General features: G+C 42.1%; 1 protein-coding gene across 2 annotated transcripts; it reads left to right on the top strand.

The window, feature by feature from the left end:
• Window positions 1-850: 850 nt before the first annotated feature.
• npr1a (natriuretic peptide receptor 1a) lies at window positions 851-23,943 on the top strand. Of its 2 annotated transcripts, XM_067497818.1 has the most exons (22): window positions 852-1,033; window positions 2,089-2,811; window positions 5,458-5,648; window positions 6,315-6,428; window positions 6,593-6,755; window positions 11,312-11,406; window positions 11,526-11,661; window positions 12,379-12,463; window positions 14,257-14,377; window positions 14,466-14,540; window positions 14,630-14,707; window positions 15,137-15,241; window positions 16,393-16,464; window positions 16,943-17,102; window positions 17,226-17,381; window positions 18,399-18,567; window positions 18,833-18,979; window positions 19,189-19,312; window positions 19,641-19,709; window positions 19,799-19,973; window positions 20,076-20,174; window positions 23,206-23,941. In XM_067497818.1, exons 2-22 carry the CDS (start codon window positions 2,106-2,108, stop codon window positions 23,424-23,426), a joined length of 3,261 nt encoding a protein of 1,086 aa, XP_067353919.1. In that variant the 5' UTR covers window positions 852-1,033; window positions 2,089-2,105; the 3' UTR covers window positions 23,427-23,941. The 2 variants fall into 2 exon arrangements, with proteins under 2 accessions (XP_067354009.1, XP_067353919.1); XM_067497908.1 differs by lacking the exon at window positions 17,226-17,381 and having other exon boundaries at window positions 851-1,033; window positions 23,206-23,943.
• Window positions 23,944-25,122: the final 1,179 nt, after the last annotated feature.

Genomic DNA, 25,122 nt, shown 5'->3' with positions numbered 1-25,122 from the left:
GAGCGAAGGTCAGACTGAAGCTGAGGTCACTGAACATCAACAGACCACTTGAGCTGTAGTTTCACTCTGTTGCTGACATCAGTTTGTGACTGACAATATTAAAGATATTTTGACAATGATCTATAGAAATGTGTTCGAACACACGCTCAGAACCATCCATGTCCATGTGAAACATCCAGATGTTTGTTTAATATGTACGCAGCAGTTTCCAAAGGAGAGTTCTAAGAAGTGTGAGGCAGTGATTTACGCAGCTCGACTAAAATAGCAGCTGTGAGAGGAAGAAAGAAAAAACGGATAGAACAATAGAAGAGGAAGAGAGCAGCCAGCAGGGACGGAGCCCAGAGACTCAGGTAGACGCTCCATGTAGACTGCTCCTCTGTTCCTCTAGCGTCCCTTAACTAGGACCTGTCCATTGCCATGGTAACACTGTGGTAGAGCCAACATGGACAGGGAGGAAGCAGAAAGTTACAATAGTGCATTTCTGTTGATGTGTGTCTCAGTGTACATGGGTCCCTTCAGAAGTCTGTCCATGAGGCTAACATTAGCTAACTAGCAGTAGAAACAGCATGGCCTGATGGGAAAGTGTTTGCCACTGCTCATGCAAAGACCTTTAAGGGTCTCTATGTCTTCACAGAGAAGAAGACAAACCCTGAATTGCACACAGTGAAACAATCACTAAATAAACCCAAATTAAAGTCGTTTCCTGTAAAGCTGATAGTGTTTTGGGTGGAACGAGCCTGAGGCCCCTCAGTCTACAGGAGCCACAAACACATGATGCGGAATGTCCCTTTAAATCAGCCAATCAGCTGTGCAGGGGTAGTACTCCCCCTGTGTGCGCGTGCCCGCCGGTGTCTCGGTGTGGACGAACAAACCGTGGCTGCAGCACGGATCATTTCACTGTGACAGGCACGGAACCTGGATGTAACCAAGACACGGATCACGATTCCATTCCTGTTTGGGTCTTTGCGGTGGAAACATTTTGTGACATGAAGACATGAAGCTGCTGGAAGCGACGGACTGAAGAACTGATCAGGTAAAGTCCGGAAAGGTTACCGAACTGAAACGTGAGACTTTAAGTGACAGAGTCCGGTCCTGTTAACTGTCGAAGCAGCAGAATTCACGGGGGTCCAGCTAAAGAGAGAGACTCTGGGGGGGTTGTTTGTCTGTTTGTCCTGGTTCCCTGTGTTAAAGTTAGATCTAAAATATTCAAGTCTATGCAGACCCCAGGTGTCCCCGTAAACCCTGGGATCCGTCATCCTGTCCGATGAGTCCAGAACAAATAGGATTCAGACCCCGAGGACGTTTTGAGGCCTCAGTAATTGTGTTTGTTAATGATAAATGTGTAAATTAAGCTTTAAACACAATAAACCAAGTGAAAACTAAGAGGATTTTACCTGGTTCGTCTATTGATTATTGATCCATCATCACAAATGTTTGTCTGTTAAAGTAAAATTGTCAAATATCTGATCCAGAATCAGTGAATAAACTGCAAGTGTTATCTAGATAAAGAATCTTAGCAATATTCTTGATCAATTTCTTTTAACACTGACTCCTGCTGCACACAAAACAGCTTATTTTCTTCATTTAAAACATTATTTTTAATGTTTATTATTTGTTTCTAAAGTCAAATTTAGTGTAAAACTAAATTAAACTTTAAAACCCAAAATGTAGAACCTGAACTCCTTGTCATTTCATTTTTAGTTTATCCTTCTTTTTTGTCTTACACCATCTTTGAAGTCCGTTTATCAGCAGAACTTTATGATTCACTTTTACACATTGATCCTGGTTTGTCCATCAGCTCTATATCTGTGGCTCCACATGAAGCTGATGGATCACACTTGTTGGCTTACTGCCCAAAATCCCAGCAGCTCCGGAAGTGGATCCACACTTGTCTTTATTAATAGTTTTATTTCCAAACACAGGCTCCACCAAGAATATTAATAATTAACAAAAATCTGAACCTTAACACACCCAGTTTTATCCTGAGGACACATTTGTCCAGCAGACTGTTAGTTCAGGGGACAGGAGACAACTTGTTTATTCAGTTAAACATGTATGTTCTACTTTTCCCTGCATTTCGTCTGACAGGCAGAATCCTCGTCATCATGCTGTCCAGATGTTCCTGGCCCCCACTGGTCCTTCTCCTGGTCCAATCGGTAGTTTTTTGTCTCCCTGCTGACATCACCACAGAGGATCTTCAGGATGTGACATTGGCGGCTATCTTGCCCCTGACAAACACAGACTATGCGTGGGCATGGCCCCGCGTGGCACCAGCACTGCATCGAGCGGTGCAGCAAGTGAACTCTGACCCTTGGTTGCTGCCGGGCCTGAAACTCAATCTGGTTCACGGCAGCTCTGAAAACCGTGACGGTTTCTGCTCAGACTCCATGGCACCGCTAGTTGCAGTCGACCTTAAGCTGTCCCATGACCCGTGGGCCTTCATCGGGCCTGGCTGTGACTACTCTTCTTCGCCTGTCGCCCGCTTTACCACCCACTGGGAGGTTCCCATGGTAACAGCCGGTGCTCGAGCCTTCGGATTCAAGGACTACACTGCGGTCACCAACACGGGCCCCACCCACAAGAAGCTGGGTGAGTTTGGCATGAGCATCCAGGAGACGTTCGGTTGGCACCATGCCATGCTCATCTTTAGTGACAAGAAGGACGCCAACGATGACCGCCCATGCTACTTCGCTATTGAAGGACTATATTCGTTGTTTGGCAAGCACAACATCACCGTTAAAGACAGCCTCATCGAACCCGACAACGTCAACTACAAGCAGCTGGTCCTGGAAGTCAGAGAGACTGGCCGAGGTCAGACACCTAGTTCAGTTCATCTTTTTACTTTCCTTCCTTCCTTCCCTCTCTTCCTCTGTCCTTACTTTTTCCTTCCTTTTTTGGGCAGCTCTAGCTCAGGAGGTAGACAGGCCACCAACCAATTTTGGGGTTATCATTTTTATCCCCGCCTCCCCTTGTCTACATGTCCAAGTGTCCTTGAGCAAGACAATTGGACATGACAAGTTGGTCCCAGTAGGTCAGTTCAGAGGTCAGTTCAGGGGTCAGTCCAGTTGAACTTTATTGTGATCAGCAAGAAAACCTTCCCTGATTATCACCACATTTATGATCTTTAAATACAGTCACAGAAGTAAAAAAAACCTCTGTAATTTGATTTGTTGACTTTCCTCTGCCACCGAAGCTTCTATTCTTACAGTGAGCTAATAAAGTTAGAGCTGTTATAACGTGAAGGAGGATATAAAGACGGATCAGTCCCGGGTTAGTTAATGTGGTCTCATTTAGCCATGTTAAAGCTCAAACTTGGCGCGAGGGAGGTATTTACTGATGACTTTTAATATAAGAGAATAAAATGTGGAAATCGCAGAAGTTTATTTCAGGTTTGAACCACAGACTACAGGAAGAGGGATCTGGAAACTCAGACTCAAAATGTGAACTCATTTCTTAATTTTATAATATTCTCACAGATCTGTGTGTGTGGACAGTTGTCATTGTGTGAGGACAGTTTGGTGTATGTCCACTTTAGGCATTTTGAGGGTCCAGGATTAGGAATCATAGTGAGGTATGGTGTCCTGAAACAGAAATAAGTACATCAAAGTCCCAGTTCATGTTAGATGTTTCGGAGGTAAAGTCAGAGGCCAAATTGAGGTGGTTTGGACATGTTCAGAGGAGAGACTGTGACTGTGTTTGAAGCTGCCAGGCAGGAGGTCTAGAGGAAGACCAAAAAGGAGATTTATGGATCTAGTGAGAGAGGACATGAAGTTAGTTGGTGTAAGAGAAGAGGATGCAGGGACAGGGTTACATGGAGTCATATGATTTGTTGTGGCGACCCCTGAAAGGGAACAGCCGAAAGGAAAAGAAGAAGTGATGCATGATGTCCTAGGAATCAGACGCACCTGTAAATGATCAGCAGCATGGAATTTATTTTAGAGAGGAAGAAATAAATCCTCCTCTCATCCCTCCCTCCTTCTATTGAAGGAGTTTCTGCACATGTGTGTGAGTTAACCTCCACCCACGCAGGTGGAGCTCAGCGGCAGTTGCATCAGGTTGTACTGCAACAGATAACGTCCTAAGACATCTTTTAAAGGTTTTAGGAAGTGAAGTGAATCCTTTCTTCTTCACGCCGCTGTAGTGTTTTCACTTCCTTTAATGGTCACATCAGTTTTACCATCATAATCATTATAATATTCATCCTGTTGTTATGGAGACTCTAGACCTTCTTTCTCTATTCACTTCCTCTGGTTTCTTATTGAACACCCACCCCCCATCTTAGATGTTCTTTGTCCTTTTTAAAAATTCAGTCCGTTTGTGTGTCAGTGTTATATCCTCTGGAATGAATAAAGTTTTTTAAATCTTGAATCACTGGACTTGAACTGGGAAGACTGTGCTGGTTTCTGAGTCCAGTCTCATGTTAATGTGGTGATGTCACAGTGAGTTGGGTGGGGTTACGGCAGATTAAATCACACACAGGCATGTATGTGCTCATACACACGCTAACTGAGGACATCTGGTGCCTCGAGCAACAGCAATTACGTGTGTGTGTGTGTGTGTGTGTGTGTGTGTGTGTGTGTGTGTGTGTTCTTTGGTCCTCACAAACATACAAATGTCCAACACATGTTTCTCTCTAAATTAGATATATCTGGTTCATACAAGTACACCTCATGGACCTTATGGACATTATTATGGGGAGTGGGGGCGAGCCTATTTTTCTTTTTCTGCCGGCAGAGGACGTCTTTCGGTTTTTATTATTCAGTTTTTTTTTCTCTGCTGGAACAGATTAATTTTTCTTTTCTCCTGAAAAAGCAGCAGAAGTCATAAGATGTTGTGGCATCAGAGACATCTGTGGCTATGTTTCCTCATTTAAATCAAACAATCAAAGCGATAAGTCAGTGATCAGAAACAGAACAGATGTGACTGAACCTCAACTCACTCTTTTGTCCAAAACATCACAGCTTCAAGACTTTTTTCCAGTCCGACCAAACACATGTTCGCTGTACTTGAAAGCTGATGTGTGTGTCTCCAAACTGAGAGATGGGCTGTGGTCTCACATATATTAAAGCAGCAGAGCTCAGGAAGAATCCAGCTCGATCTAAGCCATTATATTGAGGGGGGTGTGGACACCGAGACAGACCTGGTCTACAGTCGGAGGTCTTTTTACTGAACAGGCCTGTGTGAAAGTCAGACAACGACAAACACACAAAATGTGATTTAAAACCACAGCTTAGTGTTGTAGGGGACCTTTTATATGTCTCTGCTCCATTGTTTTGTCATTTGCCCATGGTGTTGATATTTGGAAAATACCATAACTTTTGAACATATAAGCTTAAAATGATGAAGGGATGAAAGAGAGAAGTAAAAACAACAACTTAAAGAAATACAAATAGATGTTATTTCATTCCTCTCCTTGCTTTCTTTCCTTTCCTTATACCCTTTGTCCTTCTTCTTTAGTGGTGTACCTCTGCTGTCCCTGGGACATCTTGAGGACTCTGATGGTCCAGTTCTGGAAGGAGGGGGTGAAGTTGGAGGAATATGTATTCTTCTTCATTGACCTGTTTGCAGAGGGTATGGGAGGACATGGTCCCGTCCGACCATGGTACAGAGGAGACCAGGATGACTACGCAGCTCAGCAGGCCTTCAGGGTGAGAGAGTTTTACTTGATTTTTTCAGTTTGAATAAAACTTAACTTTACAGGCTTCTTTTCCAATAAAATTGACACTGAAGCAACGTTCAGTGGTCACATTTGGTCAAATTAAGGTGGCAAATGTGCCTGTCAAAGCTACTAAGAAAAAAGTACATAAACTACCCTAGAGAGGATGTGGAAAATACTATCATTTGGTTTAGAGTCAATAAAAACACAAAGTGTTCCAAATGCCTCAATACATACACTGCATTTGGTTTGTGGTTGATTGTTTGTGGTTTCTCAATTTATTGGGACACAGGTTATAGTGGGCTCTCCGCTCCATTGTACAAACTTCAGTAATGAAATAACAGATTTATTAAACAGGGTATCGACTGTTCTCTTCTAAATTGGTGTCCATGAATCCCTTGATGTGAAAGTAGTGTTTGCACTTAGTGAATAATGCTGGTGAAATAAAGTTTGTGTATTTATCATTAAATATTTTGTGAGCGTGTGTGTGTGTGTGTGTGTGTGTGTGTGTGTACACATATATATATATATATATATATATATATATATATATATATATATATATATATATATATATATATATATATATATATATATATATATATATATATATATATATATATATATATAATTTATTTATTTATTTATTTTTTGACAGAGTGTGAAGGTGTTGACCTACCAGGAACCTCAGAATCCCCAATATCTTCAGTTTGTTGAAACTCTGAAGAGTGATGCAAAGAAAATGTTCAACTTCACCATCCAAGACTCTGTGGTACCAAACACAATCACTTTCATACTGGTTTTAGCAACATAAAATAATTTAGTATGAGAGCTGAGACTTGTACATGACTTTACCATTGTGTAGTGTAGTTTAATGAAAAACTAAACTAAACTGTGGAACTAAATGAGTCTAATAAGTTTTTGTCTCTCTGTCAGTACAACCTGATTGCTGGAGGTTTCTATGATGGAGTAATGTTGTACTCCCAGGCTCTGAATGAGACTCTGAGGGAGCAGAGAGGACCTGCACTGGGACAAGGAAAGCATCAGAGGCCTAAACAAGATGTAGTAACCAGGAGAATGTGGAACAGAACCTTCCCAGGTGAGGACACATGTTCTTGGCGTTTCTTCCTCTTTTCTCAGGCATCTGTTCTGGAAACTGTTTGAGTCACACGGGAAAGTTGGGCACAGCAACTTACCAATCACAGCACAGAGCTGGATGAGAACATTCTGGATTAAAAATAATATGATTCATCAACAACCACAAAAGACATAAATATCTTAGGGAACAAGAAAAACAGTCTGCTGCTAATAAAAAAAGTTTGTGGTGAACTTATCTAAAGTATTTATGTCTCAGTAGAGAAATTAGGTCACTTCCATTATTTTTCTTTTTGATAAATTCAACATACACTTGAGGTTTTTACAAACCACATCGTGCACTTAACCTGGCTTCACTTCCTCGGTCTATTGTGGACTTGATTGTTAGAGAGATCTGGGCTGTATTTAACCAAAGCCAAAATTACAGAAGGTAAGAGGGTTTAGACCCAAATCTGAAAACGGGGAAACAGCTGGCCTGTATTTGTCAAGTTGTCAAATTGTTCTGTAGCCCTCGTGCTAGGACAAGCTCCAGTTGAACAAATGTTTTGAAACTGAACCTCCAATCAGAACGCTCTGTGTGGTTTTCCTGCCCTGTTGGATTCTGCCCCAGTTGTCCTGTGTTTCCAGTGTTCCCAGTGTCATAGCTGGTTCATATTTACACCACAGTGCTATGCTAACACGCTCCCAGCTGATACCATGAGAATAGCGTGTTATAAAACAACCTCATGTTCCCATGGCAAAAACACAGAGCTCGGAGGCTCCTGATTGGTTGGTTCAGGTGGACTCTTGATTTTAATCTCCACAGACCTGAAAACTAAACAACAGAGAGAGACAATTATTTGGATATTTTACTTCAATTTGTAATCCATCTTAAATCTATCTTAAATAAATGTGACTGTGGGGCAGGAGGTAGATCAGTTGTCCATCAATTCCCCAGTTGCTAGTTTGATCCCAGGCTCCTCCGGTCACTTGCGAAGTGTCCTTGAGCTAGACACTAAACCCAGACTTAGTTGCTCCCAGTGAGTGGCCAGCTGCCTATTGAATGGGTGAATGAGAAGCAGTCTAAAGTACTTTGATAAATAATAGGTAGAAAAGTGCTAAATAAGTGAAGAAATCCATTTTAAATCCATCTTAAAACCATGTTAAATTGGCCTCATCTCCAAACACATGGGGTCACTCATTGGCATGTTTTAGTTGTTTGGCCTCAGTCAACTCAGCCTACGGTTTGAGTCCAGGATGTGAGAATAGGCTTGTTGATCTGAACAAGCATCAATGTCTGATTTGTTTCTATCTGTCACTGAAACGTTTTCAAGAAATTATTTTGTGGTCACAATTAGAATCTGAATTTGCTTTCCAAATAAGAAGAAACAAGTTCAGCATATACTTATGCTGATGACACAGAATTCTACATCAAAGTGTAACCAGATTAGGTGGAGTGGCCAACCACCAATCCCAGGGTTGTTGGTTCAATTCCCTGCTCGTCCTGACACTGTTGAAGTGTCATCGAGCAAGACAATGATTCCCAACGTAGTTTCTCCCAGTAAGTGTAGACCATTTACCAAATGGTTAAAGAGAAAACATCTTACTACCATCAGTAAAACCTAGTAAGAAAAAAAAAAATCATTTTTTTTAGCTAAAAAATATTGTGTATGGGTATTTAATAGTGGATTTGAAGGATTCAGGTCCCCAATCTTAACATCCTTGTGCAAAGTATCTCCAACAACTTGAGTTGGAGAGCAACCTGCTGTGGCCTTCGAAACATTTTCTTATGGCGCCAATGCCCCCCTCCATTTTCTCTGGCCATGTTACACTCTACCATCCCTGCCTCACCCCCTCTCAGTTCATGCCCACATTTGTTGATTATTTTCGGCAGGCTGGATCATTGTAGAGAATTTTTTCCATAAGTCAGACACTGTAGCTGATTCAGTTGCTGATACTCAAGTCCACAACTGACCCCTAAATCACTGCACTGCCTCCCTTCATGTCAAACGATAGATTTACAAATTCTCCTAAAGCTGTATAAAGCACAGAATTGTCCTGGATCCAAATAAATGTCTGGTTTACTGATAAGTTGAGGTCATCTGGGACCAGGATCAGGACCAAACCCTGTGAAGCACCATGTAGTGTGGAATGAGATGCTTGAGTAGACGAGGGCTGCTCAGATGGAAAGGACTCATTTCACTCAGTTTACTGTGGCTCTCTCATCATTTCAAGGTATAAAATGGGTGATTTGGTGTAATTCTGGTGTAAATCAGAAGCTCAGATGATTTGTGACAGGGAGAAAGAGTCCAGCTCAGGCTTCAACGTGTTGCCTGAACAGTTTCAGTTCCATGTAGATCAAACCTGATGTGTTATGTGTCATTTTCTGTGCAAACCTGATTCCTATCGGATCTCAGTCTGTTTTGTAATAAAGCTAAAACCACCTGAGGGCCTCTGGTTCCTGGATCTCAACCTCTGGACCCGGACCATCCTCTGGTCTTTATTGGAGGATTTTTTTAAGCGGCTGTGATTCTTCATTTAAACTGAAGTTCAGCAGCTGTAAAAACGTCTTCATCCATCACAGCAAATTGTTGTTTTAAACAAAACTTTCCTGTTGTTTTAGTTTGTGAGACATCTGAAAGACAAACAGAGGGGACATTTCATCATGTGGATGGAAAATTACACAGCAGACGGCCTGAAGCTGTAAAATGGTTAGAGACGGATCAGTGAGTGTCCACAAACACTGAGACACTAAGAGGGAGGACAAGTCAGAACCAGACAAGACTGGCTAATTTGGACAAGAGTTTACAGAACAGCCAGAGATGAGACTGGATAACAAAAACATGCGTCAAGCTGGACCTGTCACAGTAGAGACAATCTTGAGGGGGATGAGAAAGGATGGCAAGGGAGAGGACAATCAGGACAACAATAAGTAAAGACAAGAAAGACCAGAAGAAAAGAGAGACAAGTGAAGACTTTCAGGAAAGAACAGGACATGAAGGCCGAAGGTTTTCTTATTACCAGGAAGTGTCATTGGGGTTCACTCTTCAATGGTGGGGGGGTCCTCTCACAGCACCTTTGGTGTATTTGTGAGTCTGTGCCCCCCCATTCCACCCCTGTAATCAGGAATGAAGTGCAGGTTTGTAAAACAAACGTCCACAGGAAGCAACAGCTGAGCTCAGCTGGAGACAAGCAACTAACAAGATCAGAGTTCACATCAGTTTTAATAGAATTCACAGAAATATTTTTGTGCTTTACCTCTGATTCTTTGTCTCATTTTTAGATCACTTTGATTTGTTACAGAGGTAAAGACACTTAGTCAAAGCCATAAATCAGGACAAAGACATGGAGACAATCTAAAAGGAAAATATGTGTCAAAAATAATCATTTTTTTTAATTCTAGATTAAATAGAGTGAAAACAGAATTCACATCTCCAGAGTTCAGTTAGTGGATAAATCCTGAGGATAAAATTACATTATATCAGATTTATACATGTGGGTAAGGGAGGGGTCACATTTCACTGATTAGTCAGCCCCCCACTATAACCTCAGTGACCTCAGAGCTCCCTCTGGACTTCATCAGTTTCTTCAGAGGCCCTGAGCTCATCAGTCTGCTTCAAATTCTTGTCATCAAAAACAAAAAAGCTGCATCTTTTATTGTGAAAGAGATGTTTTGTTTCCTGCTGCAGGAAAATCAGCAAGGTTAGAGAGTAGAGTCACACAGCTGAGACAAACTTTAACTAAACCAGTCTCACCTCTTGAAAAGAGCTCTTGAATTTTGCCTCGTTGTTGACTTGCAGCAGAGGCATCCAGATGTGTCCTGCTGTAGTTGGTCAGGTTAATGGGGGACAAGGAGCTGATGCTGGTGATAAACAGGCTGCTGTTTTCCTCTATATTAGATTGTTCTGCTTTTATCCAACTACAGTGCCATAGCCAGTGGCCATAAATCAGTGGACATGTGCGTCACAGAGGGAGGATGGTGGACAGATGGATGGCAGTAAACAGGGGTGAGGAGGAGGACAAAGGACAAAGACAAGCTCATGGATCTCAGACCTGAATTCAGCTCCACAAAGCAAAACACACCTGACAGGGGCAAAGATTTTAAAGCTTATTATATAGTGTCCTCAGCTCCCCACTGTGCATAACCTTCACTGGCTCCATCCCCCACTGCGCTGTCTGTATTCCACCTTTACACTACCACCTCCACCTAGCTGATTCCAGCCCCCAGAGACTGGCCATTGACTCCATCACTCACTTTGAAACTTGTTTAGGTGAAATGAGAAATAAACTAATGTTAATTAATTATTATAATTGAGTTCCCTTCTTCATCCTCTGACTGATCCCACTGAAAAGAGTTTACTCTAAACACACTAGTGAGCCAGAGGCTTCTGTAAAAGTTCACCTGTGCAGAAGTCTCATGGAACCATGGAACCACTCACAAGAACCTAAATCACCACCACAGCACATCAGACAGGACTCTGAGTCTAATTGTAGGAAAAGTAAAAGTGGCTGAGAGCAGATAGTGTCTACAGGTATACAAAACATGAAAAATCAGTTGATTTTGATATTGTGTTACTGCAGGAGTGATGGGGGTGGTGGAAATGGACGAGTTTGGAGACAGACAGATGGACTTTGCTCTGTGGGACATGACGAATGTCGACTCTGGGGAGTTTCAGGTAAACAAACCTCTAACTCGATGTAATTGCCGTGCTGTTGCTGCAGCAGTTTCAGTTTTATTTACCTGAGCTTTCCAGCAGAGACACCACAGTTAGTAGTTTTTATTGTGTGTGTTCAGGTGGTGTGTGTGTATAACGGCAGCATGAAACAGCTGGTGATGCAGAGTGGACGGAGCTTCCAGTGGCCGGGTGGAGCTCCACCTCCAGACATCCCAGAGTGTGGCTTCAAGAATGACAAACCGGCCTGCCTCGCACGTATGTAACTGTTACCTACTCAACCCCAACCCAGACAGCTAACATTCATATGTTGTTTCACAGCCTAAAATGAAAACACAAAAAATACATCTTTGCTTTATTTCGTCACTACAGGTGACAACATAAAAGTGAAAGAAAACCTATCAACAGTTCTAAAATGTATTTTAAAAATGGAGTAATTTCATTTGTAAAGGGATCATTTTTCAGTGGTAATACTATGTGGGGCCTCTGGCTTTAACTACAGCTTGGGCCTGTCTGAAAACTTCTAGCAACAGCTTTCTGAAAGAGGGCAGCACTTTTTCCTGAAGAATTTGATTGTACTATGTCTTACATCTATGTTCACGTCTGATCATCGTAGCACCAAAAAAGGTGCTACGATGATCAGACGTGAAATTGGCATGAGAATCTTCCAGCTGCTCTGGACTTAATGTGTCTTTTCTAGAGGAGTGCACTTTTTACTTTCAGCTCTCCCACTCGAGCCAGACATAAGGAACACTTGTGATTTTGTTGTCACATTAACACAAATAACCCCTTTTGCCATGAAGTCCTCTAAGTCCTTTAAAACCTTCCACTTCTTAAAATCCTTTAAATCTCCTGATTTGTTGCATAACTTGAGATCTTTTGAAAGTGAAACTGTTCCCCCCCATGATGTGAATTTTTAACCACTGTATGTAGTAAATTTGTGTGGCCTCTCTTCTGTCCTCTTGTTGTTCTCAGGAACGGTTTCGATGCATCAGATGCTTGCCATAGTGATCTGTTTCGTGTTTGTTATCATCGTTACTGTGACCGTGTTCATCTACAGGTGAGATGCTCGCACACACGTCTGTGTTTCTACACTTGTGATGACCCTTGTTGACAACTTATTCAAAGAAGAACTGGGTAAAATTTCCCCAGTTCAACAGTCTACATGGTCCTCACAAAGACACGTGCAAACATGCACACTTTGTGGTGGTTTGAGCTCTCACAGCACCCCTCCACCTCACCTCACCCCACCCGTCCCATCTTTCTTTCTCTCTTTGTCTCTCTCTTTGTTTTTTATTTTCTTTTGCTTATTCCTTCATTCCTTTTTATTCCTTATTCCTTCATTTCTTCTCACCTGTCTCATTGGCCTAACACATCTCCTTCTCTTTGTCTCTGGTATAACAGAGAGGTCACAGCCAGGCACAGATGGATGGATGTGTAAATGGGAGAACAATAAAGAAAGCTCAAATTAGTTTCTCTGCTTTCCTCTTCCATCCATCCAGCTCCTGTCTCTGTTTGACAGCTGGATGAAGGGGGCTCTGAATGTTAGACCCTCATCATGAGATGACTAGTTATATTCATCTCTGATTGGCTGAGAGATTTAAAGTGGATTCTCCTGATTTCATGATGTAGAAAATCTGTTTAACTGAATACAAACTAGAAAGGTCTGAGTTTGATGAACACACATTATATAACAAATTCAGTTTTAATTCTTGTTTGGACTTTTGGACACCCTTTTGTCCAAAGTGCACTATGCGTGCACTTTAGTATGAACCACTAAAGTCTGTAACTTTAGTGAACAAAGGCACGACCTGAATGTTGTGATTGTATTACATTCTATTACCATTACCCTGAGCTTGTTGCATTATTTGATATTTTCAGAAATCTAGATTTCTGTCGCTTTGTGTAGATAACATTAGACTGCCGTAACTGGAAATCTGTTGGGTCCCTTGTTTAAGATTCTGGTCTGACGTCCATTAACCAAACCTCTGATGATGACACACAGGGTAGTTAGTGCCAGATAAAACTTCAGACTTTCTGCCTTGTTCAGTCTGTTCATGCTAATAAACCTGCTGTAGAGAAAAACTATTCTTGCTCGTTCTGGTTCTTCTAGTCGACTTAGTGGTGAACATGGAAAGTCAATCTTAAACTGAGTAAAAGTTTACTTTGCTGCTAGTTATGCGTACTAAGTAAGCACTCACGATCTGGATCGAAGCCTCCTATCCACGACAACATCACAGCAATCTGGCAGAGATCGTGGTTGTCACACTACAGAGGTATCAGCAGTTTAGCTTGGAAAGACACTACCTTCCAACAAGATCTAAATCCTTTAAAACTATAAGGTACCCTGTCCAACCCACTGAAGACTGGGGACTGGCAGGAAAACCTTCTGCCCTGTGGAGTGGCTGGGTGAGCTCATTAGCCTGCAACTGTTGCAACAAAAGATAAGATGTTTCTCATAAGAACTGGAGATGTAAAATCCTTTCTGTGAGATTACGAAGTCTGGTTCTTATAAAGCTTTAAACTCAGGTTTTCTCCTTCCTACCGAAACAGATTTCATGATGTTGTTGGTCTAAAGTGAATTTAGTTGGAAGACCCCACTGCAGCAACAGTAATTAACCTGGATCAATAAATAATCCCAGCTGCATCATTTAACACAACCGGACCGGTCAGAAAATCACTGCAAACAGGTCTCTCTGTCTCCGTCTGTCTCTGTTGGACTCATCACTATTTATCCTTTTCCTCACCCTTCTCTCTGTTTCCCCCTTCTACAACTCTATGTGTTAAACACCCACATCACTTTACACACACACACACACACACACACACCCTGTCTTCCTATCTGTTGAACAGGAAGTTGAAGCTGGAGAGCGAGTTGGCAGCTCACTTGTGGAGAGTTTCCTGGGACGACGTCCAGATGAGCAACCTAGATAAAGTCCTGAGGAAAACCTGCAGCCGACTAACCATGTCTCTGGTAACACAACTATTACAACCCCCCACAGAAGAATGAAGCCAAAATGGTTTCCAGGATCCACTGACTGGGTCCTTTTGTTTCCCTGCAGAAAGGGTCCAACTATGGCTCCCTGATGACCATGGAAGGAAACCTCCAGATCTACACTAAAACGGGATACTACAAGGTCTCCAACAACTGACACATCACCAGCTTCTCTGGGAAAAACATGAAGCTGACTAAAGTGCTAATCTTGTTGCTGTTTGTCCTCTGCAGGGAAACCTGGCAGCGATCAAATACATCACCAAGAAACGCATTGAACTGACTAGGAAGGTTCTGTTTGAGCTGAAACATGTAAGAATTCTATGACCCACCAGCCTAACAATAGACGTGAGTAGGGACTGACCATCCCATTCTACCAAGGGAGACTGTGTCTATTTAATCTAGTTTGGGGGAGTCCCACTGTCTACAGTACCTACCTACCAGTTGAACAACTGACACCCCTACTGTCCCCTTTACTTACTTACCGATTTAAGTATAGTAACAGCTCTGCCTAACAAAGTCTGACATATTAATGAAGTTTCGATCACCCTAAGCACTGACCTCCAACCTGTCTACCTACCTACCTACCCTCATATGTGTCTACCCATCACCTACCTGTCTATGGACCAATGACCCACCTACTTCGTCTGACTGCTGTTTACCTGCTTTAAAGTTTCAGTAATTTGTTTTTGAAATGTTGATTAGTTGGGATTTGAACCAGCAGCTCTTGTGTTACTGCAGATGCGTGATGTTCAAAATGAGCACCTGACCCGCTTCATTGGTGCCTGCATTGACCCACCAAACATGTGCATCATCACAGAGTACTGTCCCCGAGGGAGTCTACAGGTACCAAACCACCAGCTTTAAATGCATACATTAATCCTGTCTAACAGTACTCCTCTAACTTCATGTCCCACTGTAAAGCCCTTACAGCACACTGGGAATCATGTTTGAAGGTACTCATGCGCTCAAGTATTAATCACACCCAGTACTCCCAGCTCAGTCCACCATTCCTTCATACATCAGATCCTCTCTCTCATCTTAGTTATACTTATCTCTCACTGCTGTAACCTAGCAACCTCACAGCACAGTAACCTAGCAATGTGTGAACACATGTCAGCTGGCTGTAGGTGGATGAGGGCCTTGTGGGGTGTGGGCTGTTGCCAGATGACCGCTGGATCTCGGGGTCAGATTAACAAAGAGCAACTCTGTGGTGTGCGGTTTTTTGAGCTGTGAGACAAAAAAGATGATCCTGTCTTTATATCATCTCCACATTTATCTCCCTACAGTCAGTGTCTCTTCATCTAAACACAAATGGAATGGTGGTTAGATTCTCTGACATCAAATAATGCATCCGGTCTAATTACAGGAACTGAATAAGAAAAAGGTCTTTGCTGTTCAGTAGAACAGTACACAAGTATAAAACAGCGGAAACAAAACATAAAACCTTTAAAATCAGACAAAGTGTACTCATTACTCAATAAAAGTACAGCATAGTATTCTAACATGTAGTCCTGGTGTAGGTGATAGCTGCTCTGTATATTTGTTATACCGAACCTTCATGCAATTGTCAGATAAATGCAATAACGTATGCAGTGTTTTAAAGTAAAACCTCAGAACTGTAATCTGTAAACTGTAAGTACTTGTGGCAGTGACATCTCCCCCCCCCCCCCCCCCCCCCCTTCGGACAACAGCAGCTGTGGCCAGTTATTTTAGTGGAGGTAAAAATATGAGAAAGAGATCAAATAGTACAAATACGGTTTGTGATGTTTTACCACATCACCAAGACAAAAATACTTAACACGATTAACAACAAAATTACTACAGAAATTTAAACGCTGTTCAATAACCCAAACGTGGAGATAAAGAAAGAACTCTCACAACGCATGGGATGAAAAGTGTTTTCACAAAACTGTTCTCTGACACAGTGAGCTGTCAGTCTTAGACCAGCACTGTGAGGACACCTTAGGGACTCACAATAATGCTTTTCCTTCCAGGACCTGATGGAGAGCGACAGCATCACTCTGGACTGGATGTTCAGATACTCTCTCGTCAATGACATCGTCAAGGTAACAACCTGTCTGTGTTTCCATGGAGATGATGGCACTTTGTCACAATACCTCTAACAAAGTTACATAGACAAGATAAGAAAACTTTATTCGTCCCACAATGGGGAAATTTCCATGTTACAGCAGCAGCAAAAATGTGCAGCATAAATGTTTATGTAGAATGAAAAACTAAAAGTCAGTATAAAAAACTATATAAATAAAAAGAAAATCAACAATACAAATAAGTACAATTTTACAGTGGTTCAGTTTACTCATCAAACAAACAATTGGACTAAGGATTAGATGTGAATATTTCCAGCTGTAGAAAGGAAGTTGTTTCCCCCAGCTCCTGTTTGGCAGGAAGCCAAATTCTTCATAATTTTCTTTCTGATCCACATCCTCCCACTATTTAACAACTAGACCAACACAGTTTATCCTGCTGTTGTATTTCAGCACCATCACTGGATCAATTGATTGGTTATTTATTGGTGATGTGCAGGGCATGGCCTTCCTCCACAACAGTGTCATCATCTCCCATGGAAACCTGAAGTCTTCCAACTGTGTGGTGGACAGTCGCTTCGTCCTGAAGATCACTGACTACGGTCTGGAGAGTCTGCGGACCAGCAGCTGCCCTGAGGACACGCATGCTTTCTATGCACGTATGTTAGCATTGACACTTGTCACTGTGCAGATCACACGTCACTCAGATACATTTTATTAACCCCCCGCCCCCCCCCCACCCCCCCCACCCCCCCCACACACACACACACACCCGCACACAGGAAAATTGTGGACAGCTCCAGAGCTGCTGAGGTCAGACTGCCCCTCCCCCTGTGGGACTCAGAAAGGAGACATTTACAGCTTCGGGATCATCCTGCAGGAAGTGGCTATTCTGAGAGGAGTTTTCTACCTCGATCCCCAGACCCTCACACCCAAAGGTCAGTGACCAATTTACTCAGGTTCAGAGTCCACTGTTCCAACCGTCCCACATTCAGACAGCATCTCCTGAAGGAGCTGGTGGTAGTGTGATAACACCTGCTGTCACATGTTCACACTACTCCAGATGCTTTTACTGTGAAACCAGCATGTTCATGTGTTTGACTGGGTCACATCTGTATGGATCTGCTGGTTTGGTTCAGACTAAACAAAGCGAAGAACAAATCTCAGATTTTTCCTAATCCTTCACAAAGGGAAGAGCAGTAAAAAATCTTTTAGCAGCTTTGTCACAAAAAGCAAAAAGTTAAACTACAATACGACAGAATATGTTGTCATTCCTGTGTCACATCCCATTTCTACCTACGTAAAAAAAGATCATTACTATTCCTTAATAATTTTTAGAGTACTCCTCTGGTTCCATGTAGTTCTAGTGACATAGGATGACATCACTATTATTATGTCAGTCATGTGTCTAAATCTGGATCCTGGGGGGTTCTGACCATCCACATACCTCTCCACCAACTTCTGTTATGCCACATGTTAATTTGGTTTGTGAAAGGGATCCAGCAACTTAGGGCTCATCGTACTGAGTTTGATTCCAGTTCTGGAGCAGATGGGTAAATGGTGCCTTCCAATGGACGCTGTTGGCTCATTACAGCTTTCATCAAAAAAAGCTTAAGCTGAAGCTGAGGACATATGGTGGTTGGGTCACTTTAAGTGAAGTGCAGTTCCAGTCTGCTGTGAAATCCATCCTGGATTTAGCCTTGAAACCCACACTATGAAACTGCTAAGTAAGTAAACGTAAAAATACAGTAGTATTTACAACAAACCTTACACAGGGTTTCAGGAATAGAAGTACTCCTTATGCAGAATGGTCAGAAGTGATATTTGAACTAGAATCTCCATCATCCCCCGATGCTTTATTTCACCTAATGTTCAGCAAATGTTTTAGCATTTTTCTCTGCAGAGTAGACATTGTAACCATAGTAACCAGTGATGTCTCTCATTTCCCTCCTCAGACATCATCCAGGCAGTGATTCAGGGTGGCATCCCTCCCCTTCGACCATCCCTCTGCTTCCACAGTCACAGCGAGGAGCTTGGAGTGCTGATGCAGCGCTGCTGGAGCGAAGAGCCGAGCGAACGACCCGACTTCAACACCATAAAGATCCTGCTGAGGAAACAACACAGGTGGGTGGGGGTTGGAGGACAGCGCTACCTGTGCGTTCGCTCTGTTTATGAACGGTGCTGCTGTTTTGTAAAGTGGACATGACCACCATGGTGACTGATTTAGTTTAATGAGTTCATCAGTGCTGCAATCTCTCAGAGAACTGCCTACGATTCTTCTTCGTTGGTATCCTTACTTAGTTCTACAGCATTGACAGAGCTCACAATGTGGACCAGTGCTGTCGCACTACAACTTACTACTGTAAACTCCTGTTGTCCCTGTCTCCAGAGGACATGGTTCCAACATCCTGGACAACCTTCTCTCTCGAATGGAACAGTATGCCAACAACCTGGAGGAGCTGGTGGAGGAGAGAACACAGGCATACCACGAGGAGAAGCGTAAGGCCGAGGCCCTGCTCTACCAGATACTACCACAGTAAGTATACATGATCAGTACTGCAGAATACTGCTGCTCTACCACATACTACCAGAATACATATACACAGTAAATACTGGTGCTCTACCACATATTAGAGTAGTAAATATACAGAATTAAAACTGCAGAATACTGCTGCTCTACCACATATTACCAGACTATATATATTGCAGTATACCTGCATCATCTCGTGTTCGTGTCTGTTCCAGTTCGGTGGCGGAGCAGCTCAAACGAGGTGAAACTGTTCAGGCTGAAGCTTTTGATTCTGTCACCATCTACTTCAGCGACATCATTGGCTTCACCTCCCTGTCTGCTGAGAGCACGCCACTGCAGGTCAGCAGAACCCAACAGAACCCAGTGGAATACCTGCTGTGACCAGTCTCTCCTGTCTCAGCAGGTGTCCTTTATACTGTATCACAGTTGTTTGCAGTGGGGGGGGGTCATTGTATGAGCAGGTTCCTCTATACTGACTGACATATACTGAAAGCCTGTTTTATATGGAGGAAGGTCTTTGTGTGTGGTGTGTGATTTAAAAACCAAATAAAAGGTTGATCTGTAAACAAAGGTGGTGCAGGAAAACAAATGCGTAGGACACCTCCCACTGGTGGACAGCTTTGTTAAAACAATTACACATTTTAGCAGTCAGTTTGTTTTTCTGCAGGTTGTGACCTTGTTGAATGACCTCTACACCTGTTTCGATGCCATCATTGACAACTTTGATGTTTACAAGGTAAATGGTTCCTGTTTTTAGGTTGGCAGGTCACAGTAAATCCACTCTGTAGCCACTGGGCAACTAACTTCCATCACTTCTGTCCTCAGGTGGAGACCATCGGTGACGCCTACATGGTGGTGTCGGGTCTCCCGGTCAGGAATGGTAAACTCCATGCTAGGGAGGTGGCCCGGATGTCCCTTGCCCTGCTGGATGCCGTTAAGAGCTTCAAGATCCGTCATCGACCCAACCAGCAACTGAAGCTTCGCATTGGCATACACAGCGGTGTGTGTGTGTGTGTGTCTGTGTGTGTGTGTGTGTGTGTGTGTGTGTGTTTGTGTGTGAATGATGAACGTGTGTAACAAGCTGGTTTTTGTGTGTGTTCAGGTCCAGTGTGTGCAGGTGTGGTTGGGCTGAAGATGCCCAGGTACTGTCTTTTTGGAGACACGGTCAACACTGCATCACGCATGGAGTCCAATGGAGAGGGTAACACACACACACACACACACAGAAATGACAAGGATTACAAAGTGTGTACTTTAGTTTCCCTGTAATGAAATTAGTCTTTGAATCCAAACTGCTACAGTGCATCTGGAAAATATTCAGCACTTAACTTTTTCAACAATTTGTTATTTTACAGCCAAAATGAATCAAATTAATTATTTTTCTCAAAATTCTACAAATAATACCCAATAATGATAATGTGAAAGAAGTTTGTTTGAAATGTATTAATTACTATTAAATTAAATGAAGTATTCAAAGCCTTTGGCATGACACTCGAAATTGAGCTCTGGTGCATCCTGTTTCCACGGATCATCCTTGAGATGTTTCTACAATTTGATTGGAGTCCACCTGAAGGAAATTCAGTTGATTGGACACGATTTGGAAAACAATTACACCTGTCTATATAAGATCCCACAGTTAACAGTGTATGTCAGAGCACAAACCAATCCATGAAGTTCAAGGAATTGTCCGTAGATCTCTGAGATAGGATTGCATCAAGGCACAGATCTGGGGAAGGGTCTGCAGCGTTGAAGGTCCCAATGAGCACAGTGTCCACCATCATCCATAAATGTAAGAAGTTGGGTACAACCAGGACTCCTCCAAGAGGATGGCCAGCCAACCTGAGTGATTGAGAGAGAAGGGCCTTATTCAGGGAGATGAGCAAGAACCCCATGATCAGTCTGAAAGAGCTACAGTATTTCTCTGTGGAGAGAGGAGAACCTTCCAGATGAACAACCATCTCTGCAGCACTTCACCAATTAAGCCTGTATGGTAGAGTGACCAGACAGAAACCACAGGCACATGACAGACCACCTGACTCTCAAATTTGTCATGTCAGAGAGAAATTTGTCAGAGAGAAATTTCTGAAAATGGCTGTGCAGCAATGCTTCCCATCCAACCTAATGGAGCTTGAGAGGTACTGCTAAGGAGAGTGGGAGAAACTGCTCAAGAAGAGGTGTGCCAAGCTTGTAGCATCATACTCAAAAACAAGTTGAGGCTGTAATTGGTGCCAAAGGTGCTTGTACAATCCCTCCTGATCTGCTGTGCTCTGCCAATGAATGATGTCTAATGGTCCCAGCACCGCACAGAAGACATCAAGCCAAACTCTTCAGGGCAATGATCCCACATGGGTGGAATGAGTTAACAAACTCTGGACACTCAGCAAACTCACTCCCAATATTTAAAAAAGTCTTCTCCACGTTCCTATGCACTTAAATCTATTTTTAAAATAATAATAATAATTAATTTTATTTATAAAGCACTTTACATTTCTTAACAAATGTCAAAGTGCTACACAAGCGGATTAAGACCAAGAATAAAACATAATAAACATGTAAAGCCTAAAAACATATAAAATATAAAATAACACAGCATTAAAGAAAAAGTAATGATCACTTTAAAATGTTTTTCTGAACAGAAAAGTCTTTAACTGTTTTTTGAAACAGTCCACAGCCTGTGGTTCCCTCAGGTTCTCAGGCAGGGCGTTCCAGAGCCGTGGAGCAGCTGCTGAGAGGGCTTGGTCCCCGATTGTGTGGTTTGGATCTGGGGGTTAGAGGCGTTAGGTGTTGATGGAACGGAGCTGTCTTGTTGTATATTGCAATGTGAGGAGTTCCTTAACATACTGTGGGGCATTTCCATGGATGCACTGGTGGGTAAGTAGACAGACTTTGTAATCAATGCAAAGGTGGATGGGGAGCCAGTGAAGTGTCAGGAGGACAGGAGTGATGTGTTGGTGTTTTGCAACCTCGTAAGGATCCTGGCAGCGCTGTTTTGAACATATTGGAGCTTTTGAAGGCTCCTGCCGTAGATTCCAATGAGAAGTGCATTGCAGTAGTCCAGCCTGGAGGAGACAAAGGCGTGGACCAGCCTTTCAGCGTCACAGAGCGAGAGGGAGGGGTGGAGTTTGGTTATTTTTCTGAGATGAAAAAATGTAATTTTGCAGAGGTGTTGGACATGTGTTTCGAATGACAGGTGGCGGTCAAACTTCACCCCCAGGTTGTTAACAGAGTTGGAGTGCACTGCACTGCACTGCTCCTCTTTGTGGTTGCTGCCAGTGTGGGTTCGGGGTTTGAGTAGATTATTTATTATGGAAGAGTTGTTTTGAGTTCCCGGGGCTGTTATTGATTATATTTGAGTAATATTGTGATCTGGCAGTGGCAAGTGCTTTGGAGTACTTGTTTTGATGTTCCCGGTAGGCAATTTTATGGACAGTTAAGTTGGTTGAGACAAAGCGATGTTCAAGGGCCCGCCCAGCTGTTTTCATCTGTCGGAGCTCCATTGTAAACCATATTGCAGATTTGGAGAAAGTGACCTCACGTGATCTAACAGGAGCATGGGCATCAAGGATATTCCGGAGGCCGTTGTTATAGTAGTCCACTAGTTCAGACACTGAGGGGAGTTCAGGGACAATGGAGAGACTGTTTTTTTTTTTTAACCTTCCTTTCTGCTCTTTCTTCCACTTGCATCTCATGAAATGTAAACACTTTTCTGATAGGACTTTGCTTTGATGTTTTCTCCCTGACTTAGATTTTTGCTGCCTTGTATCTCACTTTTAAATCGCTTTAGATAGAAGCATCTGCTAAATGAGTAAATGTAAATGTATCAAGCAAAGGCAGTGAATACTTATGTGCATGTTAGTTTTTGTTTTTATTTTCAATACATTTGTAAAGAGTTCAAATTGTATTGTTTTTAGAACTTTGAGGAAAATAATGAATTTGTTCCATTTTTGAATAAGGTTGTAACATAACAAAAGTGCTGTGAATACTTTCTGGATGCACTATAAGTACTGATTCTGTACTACAGTACTACAAGTACTACATTCTGATTTTTTCATGGTAACTGCCACAAATGCACAAAAAAGGAGTTGCTAAGAGGTGAAACCAGAAGCTGACAGACTGGAATCTGCCAGGAACTCAGATCTTGATATATCCTGTATGATCAAAGCCATGAACGGAAAAACCTGATCCGAGTCCTCAGGAAACTGCTGTTCTGATCTGATCTGGTTTTTCTGCAGCTCTAAGGATTCACGTGTCAGAGGCAACTCGTCAGGTCCTGCAGGAGTTCAGCTGCTTCCAGCTGCAGCTCAGAGGAGTGATAGAGGTCAAAGGGAAAGGGTGCATGAGGACGTACTGGCTGCTGGGGGAGGACAACACACAAGTGACAGAGGAGAGAACAACATCATCCAGTGATGGAGGTGGTGGTGTAAAGGTTCAGGACTTTGAAATAAAGAAATAAACAGTGGACAGCAGGTGTTTGATTCATCCTCCTCCTCCGGATTAGATCTTCACTTGTGACATCATTTAAAGGGACAGTTTGAATTTGTGAGGGTGAGGAACTCGTGCAGAGACAAAGACAAACCCTACACAAAATACAGACGGATGAATGTTGACTGTAAAAACCTAAACCTCATGGAATGTAAATACCAAAATAAAATGTCTTTGTCTAATTATTTGTATTTACTGAAAAACACAGCTCCTTTTTTTTAGCTCAATAAGAACTTCATATACACTGTGTGTAGACATATTTTATAGTTCTGCATGTTCTGCTGTGCACTGTACTGTAAACAATGTATTATTGAAATGAGTAAATTTTTTCCTAATGTAGTTGTGTTGTCACACAGAATTCCATTAAGCCTGTTGGAAACATTTGCTAAATAACTTGGAAATGTAAGCAGAAGTAAAATAAAAATGTTTTAATGCAGGAAATAAAATTGCATAAATAAACCTAAGATGTCTGAAATCAACAGCATTAGAAACAATTTGGTTTGAAGATGTTCTTGATTTTTACTAATATACAACAATTCAAATCAAAATGAAAATTTTCCTTAAAAATGCTTCTGCTTTATCAACTAAACTGTGGTGTCCAGAAACCTTTGTTATCATCTCATGTCAAAGCAAACAGCACTGGAGTCACAGGATCCAAACCCTGGACCAGGAGGCTGTCGGGCTACAGACAACTGAAAGGAAGTTGTAGTATTCAGTTGCAGTATAAAACTTGGACTGTCTCTGTGTCCAAGACAAACCAGGATGACAAATAATTTTTTAACTGAAGATCGGAGCACTACTGCACTACATTTCTCTGACAGCTGCAGGTAATTTCAGATTCAAGGTTAAAGTCCAGGTAAACTCGTGATTTGTGTTGCAGCCAACAATAAATGGTCACACAAACCACTCACATACCACAACAATCAATAAAAACATATCACAGAGACTGAAGGGTGAAGGTTCAGGTTGAGGTAAGTGGAAGCTGAGAAATTAGTCCTTAAATCAATTTTCCCTACATTTTGGCAAATAAAGTCATGTCAGCCATGATTTTCTGTGCTGCTGAAAGCTCCCCATTCATATAGAAAAACCTTGCCAGCAATTTTACTTTCACAGCCTCACAATGTTCTCCAGCCTTTTTTGTTTTTCAAATGAAAAATAAATAAAATGCTTTCATAAAAGTATTATGAGCCTTAAAGCTCTTAAGTTTAGATTACAAGGCCTAGGTTTATTATCAATTATTGTCCCCAAACATTTATACTGGTTATATAGTGGTATTGTCTGGGACAGAGGTTTTCCTCTCATTTATTTCACTAAAACAAAAACAATCAATGTCAATATGTGTCTCCATCTACTGGCTCATAAATGATTGTTATTACATTTATATTTATATTTTCATTATTGGCTACTTCCATGTCAACTCACCAGAAAAATAACTTTTGTTGCATCTTATAGTATGGGCCCCTTATAAATGTTACCCCCCATACAGGGTGTGAATTTCCAGTACATAGCAGGGATGTACTTAGTCTTTATTATTAATTATAGCAAGTTGGATTTGCATCTTAACTTGCTTCTGCAAATCCCTGCACTGAATCACATCGCCCTTTATGAGTTTTAGTCTATGCACAGGTGAGTAGACTCCTCTGACCAAAGTGGAACCAGGTGAACCC

The sequence above is a fragment of the Channa argus genome, chromosome 1, assembly GCF_033026475.1.
Source record: "Channa argus isolate prfri chromosome 1, Channa argus male v1.0, whole genome shotgun sequence".
NCBI classification, from domain to species: Eukaryota; Metazoa; Chordata; class Actinopteri; order Anabantiformes; family Channidae; genus Channa; species Channa argus.
This window is presented reverse-complemented; position numbering and strand designations above follow the sequence as displayed.